General features: G+C 41.8%; 1 protein-coding gene across 2 annotated transcripts; it reads left to right on the top strand.

Moving 5' to 3' along the window:
- The first annotated feature begins 1,423 nt into the window (after window positions 1–1,423).
- Window positions 1,424–9,734, top strand: LOC119266684 (leucine--tRNA ligase, chloroplastic/mitochondrial-like). 2 transcript variants are annotated; one of them, XM_037547937.1, is made up of 20 exons: window positions 1,490–1,716; window positions 2,194–2,338; window positions 2,471–2,527; window positions 3,157–3,276; window positions 3,478–3,582; window positions 3,725–3,948; window positions 4,041–4,107; window positions 4,179–4,333; window positions 5,049–5,310; window positions 5,395–5,589; window positions 6,114–6,193; window positions 6,460–6,522; window positions 6,592–6,673; window positions 7,112–7,189; window positions 7,271–7,372; window positions 7,445–7,617; window positions 7,713–7,890; window positions 8,268–8,345; window positions 8,862–8,993; window positions 9,325–9,558. In XM_037547937.1, exons 1-20 carry the CDS (start codon window positions 1,700–1,702, stop codon window positions 9,556–9,558), a joined length of 2,547 nt encoding a protein of 848 aa, XP_037403834.1. In that variant the 5' UTR covers window positions 1,490–1,699. The 2 variants fall into 2 exon arrangements, with proteins under 2 accessions (XP_037403833.1, XP_037403834.1); XM_037547936.1 differs by having other exon boundaries at window positions 1,424–1,716; window positions 6,460–6,673; window positions 9,325–9,734.
- The last annotated feature ends 11 nt before the right edge of the window (window positions 9,735–9,745 follow it).

Raw genomic sequence — 9,745 nt, 5'->3', positions numbered from 1 at the left:
GCGGCAGAGCAAAACAGGAAGGAAACATAGGTGGGGAATGCATTCCTCACCGCAGATTCAGACGCCGTCCGCCGCGAACCGGAACGCGCCACCACCAGGAACCGTCGCGGACGAGGGGGAGGGGGGGCGAGAGGGGACTGGAATGGAAACCGCAGCAGCAGAGGAGGAAGAAATAGATGCGGGCGAGGAGGGAGAGGGGGCGAGTGGGGATCGTGCGCATTGGGTGAGACGGGCGGTTTCGGACGGGCCCACCTGTCATCGACTGAGCACAGGCGTAACGGCTAGCGCCACGCGCGCTGCGCGCAACAGGGACGACGCGGGGCGTTGGATGCGGATCGAACGGCTATCACGTCGTGCGGATTTGTTGCAAACCACCAGTCGACTGGTGGATAGATTTCTCGTATATATATTTGTTGTACCTACGAATATTTGAGGCTGAAATATTGTTTGCAAATATTGTTGTGTAACCATTTTGTGTTGTTGTGATTCATTTCTAGAATATTTGTTATCTTTACTGCTGTATATTCATTTAATTATAGTCACATGCGAGCAGATTTCCCTTTTCAGTCATGTGAAACACAAGGTATAATCTTCATGGTAACGTGGCTATGCAATTCCAAAGTTGTCATCCAAACAAGATTTGGTGTTGAAACCTCGTGGCCATTTCGATGGTCAATTCAGTGAACAAGCAAGCAAGCGAATTCGTATTTGTGCTTTTTCAGTTTTCTCACCGAATTGAAATTCTAATCCAACTCAACGCGGAGCTTTCCAATACGGACGTACAAACAAAGCATTAGGGGGAACAAGAACCCTTAGAATGCCAAGCAAACATGCCTTAAAACTTAATTCCGGTTTCATTGCTGTTCCATGAGTTCCATTAGCTCACGGTGCTGGAAAAGCAAGCCTTGGCAAAACAATACAACAAAAACTTGCTAGCGGTTTTCCTCCGACTCCTTAATGCCTCGACTACCAATGATGGAAAAGCTTGAAATCCACCGCCACTGTCGCCAGAGCATATTGTTGCCACCATCGTCGCCTCAAATGTTCGCGGTTCACCATCACCGTTGTGAGAGCATGCCATTTGCTCGTCACAACCCTCCATCTCAGAGTCTTGTGCCATTTGTTCTAAGTCAAATTTGTAATTTTTGACCAAGATTACAAAAAGAATATAACAACATATACACTACAGAATCAATATGTTCACATCCATGGGGAGTTCTATTGTCATTTTCGTATTTATTTGTGGGATTATTTGAGTGCTACTAGCAGCAAATTCTAGTCTAAAAATAATAATTAAAAATCGGTATAGCAAATTCCAAAACCTTATCCCAAAGCTGGTCGTCTTCTTCCCGCAGCGACCTCTCGCTCCCTCCACTTCATCTTTCTCCACACCCGGCTCCCGCTCCCACCCCACCCCACCCCGATGGCTCTCACGACGCACCCGCCGCTCCAGCTCCGCGCGCGCCCCCCCGCGCTCGCCGCCGCACACCGGCGCCGCGCGCACCTCCCGCCGCGCCGAGCCCGCTCCTGCCGCTGCTGCGCCGGCGCCGACGCGGGTAAGGCGCAGGCGAGGAGGGCGTACCCGTACGACGAGATCGAGCCGAGGTGGCAGGCGCACTGGGAGGAGCGCCGCACGTTCCGCACCCCGGACATTGGCGACGGCCTCGACACCTCCAGGCCCAAGTGCTACATCCTCGACATGTTCCCCTACCCCAGGTACCCGCCCCTCTCCTCTCCGGCTCTCCGTATGGCATTCGTGACCGATTTGTTCGAGTTCACTATGAATATGTAGCTACCGCGCCACGAATTCGTGCTTGAATTGTGTAATTTAAGAATAATGGATGGTTCTGCAGTTTCAGTTTCTCCACCAGTGCTCGAGCTGTTGGAGTTTATCATGAGTTTCTGTAGTGTTGTAGTGCAATTGCACACGGTGGTGTAATTGGGCTGTGCTTGTCCTGAGTCGTGCACTAGGATACGAGGCTCTAGTTTAGTTTTCTCTAGAATAATAATATGGAAGTATCCTCCTCTGTTATGCGACTGCATGCATAGAGCCGAATATTATGCAGGAAGGCATCAATGCTGAAATTTATTCTTCAAGGATGCATCAACTCGTCCTGAATTGAATCCTAGTCCTACCCTGCAAGTAGATACATGTTGTTCCTACTTCACATGATTTCGCAAATTGCTGTGCAGTGGGGCTGGGCTGCATGTTGGTCACCCCCTTGGGTACACGGCGACTGACATTTTGTCGAGATTCAAGCGTATGAAAGGCTTCAATGTCCTGCATCCGATGGGATGGGATGCGTTTGGTCTTCCCGCCGAGCAGTATGCTATCCAGGTCAGTTGAAATCTCCTCTCCTCTGGGGGTCTCTTTATATTGGGATAGTTATTTTTTTGTTGTTGTTGTTGGTAAGTTTGGTGTCTTGCTGTGTTTCTGAATGAATGATGTAAAATGTAACTTTGTGCGCAGACGGGAACCCACCCCAAGACTACAACTGCACGCAACATTGACCGCTTCCGCACACAGGTAATGCCTTTAATTTATATATATACTTCATGGCTTCATGCTATGTTGCATCTTTTGCTTCTAAGGTCTAGTAGATATTACAAATTTACAGTAGCAAGTCAAGTGTGCTCTCACGCATCATTTTCGGGCTGCCAATTAGATGTGCTTTGCACTTGCATTCCCAGTATACACAAAACAGAAAAATAGTTCTGCTACTAAGTAAGCTTCGGTAATTGAGCTACATTGCCAATATGGCAATATGTTTTAGCCAAACAAGATCTTGGTAATGGTCTAACCATGGATGCAACTGTTATAACTTATGACTGGCACAAGTTATCATAGATGAGACTTCCCCTAGATGCTTTGTAGGGTGCTTGTTTTGACTGATCAGTGCGAAACCATGGGTATTAGTTGTACCCCTGCCATACATGTTCCATGACTCATAGCCTGAAACTTTTTCATGTACCATTGAAGCAACGCCTGCTTTATATAAGTCCAGTTTACAATGAATGTACTCCTCTATTTCACGAACCATGGATAGAATGTTGGTATAAGAACGTGGTTGTTTCTGTGGAAACGAAAGTGAAAATGTTCTGTGTAGTACTTTGATTACTACTGGTTCATTAGGAGGATGCTTTCTTGTGTTGCAGCTTAAATCATTAGGTTTTTCATATGACTGGGATCGTGAAATCTCCACAACAGAACCAGCCTACTATAAATGGACGCAATGGATTTTTCTTCAACTACTGAAAAGAGGATTGGCTTACCAGGTCAGAGCTACTAGTGTCCTTTCTTACTGCATCGTTCGAGTTCCAAAGCCTATCATTTGACTTGACATGCTCTGTATTTACTTTGTTTCAACTGATCATCTGCTTTGCACGATTCATTTTTAGGGTTCTGTTTTTATGTGCTTAGTGTTGTATCTGTGGTTTTCAATGATTTTTAGGCTGGCATTGCTATCTTACAATCAGGCTGAGGTACCGGTCAATTGGTGCCCTGCTCTTGGGACTGTTTTGGCGAATGAAGAAGTAATTGATGGTGTCAGTGAACGTGGTGGTTATCCTGTTATAAGAAAGGTAAGCTGTAGAAACTGTGTAACTCTTTCTGTTGCGGGTTTTGCTTATCCTTTTTTATCTATGTTCTGCCATGTCAATGAACCTGTTGCTCAGTACCTATCTGCTAAAAGGCATATTATCCACTTTATCTTTTGCTGTGTAGCCAATGCGCCAGTGGATGCTGAGGATAACATCTTATGCTGATCGACTTCTTGAAGATTTGGATGATCTTGATTGGCCTGAGAGCATAAAAGAAATGCAAAGAAATTGGATAGGGAGATCGGAAGGTGCTGAGCTTGAATTTTGTGCAGTTGACCAGGAAGGACATGATCTAGGTGCAAAATTGACAGTTTATACAACAAGGCCTGACACCATTTTTGGTGCAACGTGAGTATTCTGCCTTATTTTTTAATCTTTATCAGCTAGTGCAGTTTCTAGAACAAGATGGACAATATTGAATTGCCTTCTGTTTGCTGCAGATATCTTGTTGTAGCACCTGAGCATGTTTTGTTGCCATCTCTAACATCTGAGGAACAGCGTGCGCATGTATGTTCTTTTTTGTTGTTTTGATAACTTTAGCATCATTCAACGTCAATATGGACTAATTCGAAAAGCAGGTAGAGGAATACACAGAAGTTGCAGCAAGGAAGAGTGAACTTGAGAGAACTGAACTCCAGAAGGAAAAAACTGGAGTTTTCAGTGGTTCTTATGCTAAGAACCCAGCAACCGGGGAGATAATTCCAATTTGGGTGGCAGATTATGTCTTAGCAAGGTTTGTAAACTTATCTTTATCTTCTGTGTCTTTTAATGTTGGGTTTTGCATCATCATTGTCGCTCTCGCGTTCATCCTCTTAAGTACTCCCTCCGTTCCAAAATAGAGGACTCAACTTTGTACTAAACTTAGTATAAAGTTGGGTTATCTATTTTGGAACGGAGGGAGTAGAACTCAAGTGAAGGGGAGCCTTGGCGCAGTGGTAAAGCTGCTGCCTTGTGACCATGAGGTCATGGGTTCAAGTCCTGGAAACAGCCTCTTACAGAAATGTAGGGAAAGGCTGCGTACTATAGACCCAAAGTGGTCGGACCCTTCCCTGGACCCTGCGCAAGCGGGAGCTACATGCACCAGGTTGCCCTTAGGGAGTAGAACTCAAGTGCTACAAAGTCTAGACTTCATTATAGTAGAAAACCTAGTATTCTACATGTAATGAATAGGCAGAATACACTGCTTATTGTGACTTTGCTAATGTTCAGCTGCCGTATCCAATTTCTCTACTTCAGTTTCCTTATTGTTGTCATTATCCACCTTTTCCCCATTTCAGAGTTGCTTTATTCAGATACACGTAAAGGGGCATGGTAGAATATTCAGCAAATTGGCCAATGAAGTTTGGGTTGTTATCTCTGCATATTTTACTAATAATGAGAAAAATGAAACCTAGTTTACACCTGTATTTACCTTTGCTCTTCCAAAGCTAACCTTAACAACCTTGCAGCTATGGCACTGGGGCTATCATGGCGGTGCCTGCACATGATTCCCGTGACCATGAATTTGCCTTGAAATATGAACTTCCAATCATTAAGGTTGTAAGTCCACCCAATGGCAATTGTGATCCCGAGGAGGCTTATGCAGATTATGGTATCATGATAAACTCATCCAGTTCTTCATCTGGGTTAAATATCAATGGTATGCTTTCACAAGATGCTGCTTTAGAAGTTACTGCTTGGGTAGAGAGTAATGGATTTGGAAAGAAAAAGGTGCATTCTTTCCCCCACTTGATCCTACAGCAATGTTGTGCACAGATTTTTCTGATGGACTAATTGAGCACACCTAACTACCAGGTAAACTACAAGCTTCGAGATTGGCTTTTTGCTAGACAACGTTATTGGGGCGAACCTTTCCCTGTTATTTACCTTGATGATACGAATGAAATGGTGCCTCTTACAGAAAACCAGTTGCCTTTAACTCTTCCTGAATTGGATGACTTCACTCCTACTGGTACTGGGGAGCCCCCTTTGACCACAGCAGCAGATTGGGTATGTGTTCTCAACAATTTCTTGTGCAGAGAGTTTCTTATATCTTTGTGTAATGCTAAGAACACCCCCTTCTGAAAATCTTCTCAAGTTGTTGCATGTCCATCAATCATATATTCATATTGGAACAAAGAGAAGAAACATAGTGTGTGAAGGTTGGAAAAAAGGGAAAACTGCAGAGGCAAAAGAGTTAATCCCACTTCTATAATTTGTGAAGTTAAAAACATACATGAGGAAATCTATAAACCGCAAAGATGACACAGAGAAACACAATTTCTGAAAGCTGCATGTCACCTCCTTTAGTTGGACTGCTCTGCATCATTTATACATGTGTTTTTGAATGAGCAAACCGGAAAGAACTGGATAATGTTAGCATTATTTGCTTGATTTTTTTAATACCATTTCAACTTGAGGGTCATGAGATGTAATGTAAGCTACTGCTCTTAGTAAATTTGCATGAAAATATGTATTGAGTTTCATTTAGTTTTGCCTATATATAGTATTAAAGTGTTTTGCTGCCTTTTCAGGTTAGAACCACCGATCTTTTAACTGGGAAGCCTGCAAGAAGAGAAACAAGCACCATGCCACAATGGGCCGGTTCATGCTGGTAAATTTTTCGACGTTGTAATTTCAGCAATTTACACGGATTTAATACTCCATAAATACTTGTAGAAGTTCTGTTTTATGTTAGGAACCTTTTTGTGTTGTACACAATTTGCAATTTGCTCTGAAACGATATGTTTTTTTAATATTGCAATTGCTCATCATTGTTCATCGATAGACTGCTGTGCCCTTGCTGTTAAGTGAGTCCTTTCTGTGTTTGCCAGTGACTTCTAAACCCTTACATTTTCCTATTTTTAAATTGTTATGCAGGTACTATTTGAGATTCATGGATCCAAAAAATTCCAGCACATTGGTTGACAAGGCTAAAGAAAGGTGCATCCTTCTTTCACAATTGATCTTCAGTAAGAGATGTGTGTGTAACTTCTTTTCTATATCATGCAGTTATTGGGGTCCAGTAGACATCTATGTCGGTGGTGCTGAACATTCTGTCTTGCATTTGCTGTATGCAAGATTTTGGCATAAGGTCCGATTCTTATTCAATACAAAAATCTCCCCTTCTACAAACCAATTGAAGGCTATGGGAAAGTTCCTGGTCTATCTCATGTGATGTATACTATGGGAAACATATTTGAATTTGTTAATGCTGTTGTTAACTTGTTATCAGCTTGTCACCTGCGTATTGTATGAGATTTTGTTAAAGGTGTGTTTGGTCTTTTGTACATGAAATCTAAAAACAACCTGAGAGGCCTGAATCTGTATGTGCCCAACTAACATAATAACATTGCACAGTGGAATTTCAGCTCTTGTTATCCGGATTCAGCTCTTAGGATACTCAGGGACCAATGATTGGTTCACTATGCCTTTTCTCCCTGCTTGTATATCACGTAGGCCTGTAGTACACAAATCTAGTAATATCTTTTGGCCGTATGTTTCTTTAACCAAATGATCTCTACTTCTCTAGGTTCTGTATGATATTGGTGTGGTCTCCACTAAAGAGCCCTTCAAGTGCCTGATAAATCAAGGATTAATACTGGGAGAAGTAGGTGGAGCCATTTCCTTTAAGGCATTCTACATCTTTGTCATGCATTTTTCCGTTCCTAAGTAATGGTTGTCGTAACAGGTTGAGTATACTGCATATAGAGACAACGAAGGCAAATGGGTTTCTGCAGACTCAGATTCAAGTCTGAGTGATTGCATCCAAGAAAAAGTACCAGCAGATAAGGTGTGTTCTGATCCTCTATATTCATTTGGGTATACAAGTTTGGAGATTGACGCTTGCTTCTATGTTCTTAAGATCACAAAAGTTGGAGATCATTATGTGCTGAAGGATGATCCAAAGATACGTCTAAATGCCCGCGCATACAAAATGAGTAAAAGTCGAGGAAATGTCATCAACCCCGATGACGTGGTTTCAGAATATGGTGCCGATTCTCTCCGCTTATATGAGATGTTCATGGGACCGTTGAGGTACATCATTTCTTTTACTAAAGAAAGCTGCATTAAATTTTACAGATGAAATAGAGCCATTTTCAGTAAGTTAACAGAAAATTTGATACATATAGAGATTCAAAAACATGGAGCACTGGTGGAATTGAAGGTGTGCATCGGTTTCTAGGTAGGACTTGGAGACTCGTGGTTGGCACACCATTACCGGATGGATCATATAAAGATGGAACTATGGCCACTGATGTCGAACCAACCTTTGAGCAGCTCCGTGTTCTTCACAAATGCATTGCAAGGGTAGGTCACACAGTCACAGTTGTCACAAGGGTGAAATATCATTTTTTGCACTTATGCTCTCTGAAATGAAAACCATGTAACTTGTTTGGTTTATTAGAGTTGCCTGTCTGGTTGGGAAACTTCTACCATGTTTCAGCTAACAAGTAAAAGATAACAGAGGTGTTTGGTTTGGTGTGGAGAAAGAATTTATAAACTCATTCCACAAACCATACTGCCTTCTGTTGGAAATATTTCAAATCTCATGATGATTGCAGCATGGAGGTGGCTGAATGGGACAAAACCTTACTACCTTAATTGCACATTGATCTTTTTTCCTCAAGTTTTGTTGTTGTGATGATTACTTCACTCCTGGATAATGTCTATTATTCTGTTTGTAGGTTTCAGAGGAGATTCAGGAAACAAGGTTTAACACTGCAATTTCTGCAATGATGGAGTTTGTGAATGCCGCATACAAGGTAAATTCAGACATGCTGTGCATGCCCCCTTGAAGGATTAAGTTGCCAGTGTTCATATTACACATCATTTTTTCTAGTCCCAGAGATGGGAGAGCAGAGTTTTTCTGTTGCACCAGTTATGTGCCGAAACACAAAGTTATTCAAATCTGTGCAAGCTTTTCATGCAGATTGCTGTAACGAGCAACTGTGCACAAGTGCATATTTTTCGAGAAAACGCGAAGGACCTTTGCGTTTCATTTCATATTCACTTTAATGCATGCAGTATTTCTTCGTTAATGCATTCAGGTCATACTTTGGTAAAGTATTGGTAGGCACAGAATCTCTCGTAAAGCTGGCATTAGTAATTTCCATAGTTTTTTTATGCCAGAATATTCAATTTTAGCGTAAGTGGAACTAGAGGTTGCTTGGTTTAACACCCAACCGTGTAGCTTCTAGTAAACATGCTTTTTAGCTTATCTGATTGTACAACCACATAATTTCTAGAAGAATCTGATGTGATGTTCACTTTATTTACAGTGGGACACTCAACCGAAATCTGTTATAGACTCCTTTGTTCTGTTGCTAGCACCTTTTGCACCACACTTGGCTGAGGAGCTTTGGTTTCGTCTTGGACACTCACAATCATTGGCCCATGAACAGTTTCCAGAGGTAAACTCAAACCTGTCCTGCTTTCCTTTGGTACCAAGCGAGCATACATTGCTGATGCATTTAAGATGAAGATTATTAGATTTACTGCTTTGATTTTAATAGTTATTAGGTGGGATAATTATACCTTTTTTTAGGAATAATAGTTGTACATTTAAATAAACAAGATTTCATAAATGTTAGATAGCAGTTACTAACAAATTACCTTAGTCAAGATAATAAGGGTATCTTTTGGATCGCTAGTCTGGTATATGTCTATGGATTGAAATTTCATGTCAATGAACTTTTTTTAACTTTAGCATAAAGTATTTTGATCTCTTTCTATTCTGTGCAGGCAAAGAATGAGTATTTGAAGGAATCAGAGATTGTGCTCCCCGTGCAAATCAATGGGAAGACCAGGGGTACAATCCTTGTTGACAAGGAGTGCTCCGAGGATGATGTGTTCCAAATAGCAGCCTCAGACGAGAGACTCTCCAAATATTTGGATGGGAAGGCCATAAGGAAGAGAATTTATGTGCCTGGAAGGATCTTGAATGTTATACTAGATCAACAAAAGGCAAGGACGTGATTATTGCTCTGGTTTTTTCCATCGATCTTCCCCAGAGTCCTGGCAGAGTAGTTGATAGAGTCTCGAGATCTGTAAATTTCCATTCTTTTGTAGTAACATTTTCTGCTATTGGTATGTATCTTTTGTGATACTCCTATGTTTAACATTATAATTTTATGATGGCCTCTCTTTGAATATATTTTCCACT

The sequence above is a fragment of the Triticum dicoccoides genome, chromosome 3A (assembly GCF_002162155.2).
Source record: "Triticum dicoccoides isolate Atlit2015 ecotype Zavitan chromosome 3A, WEW_v2.0, whole genome shotgun sequence".
Taxonomy (NCBI): Eukaryota; Viridiplantae; Streptophyta; class Magnoliopsida; order Poales; family Poaceae; genus Triticum; species Triticum dicoccoides.
This window is presented reverse-complemented; position numbering and strand designations above follow the sequence as displayed.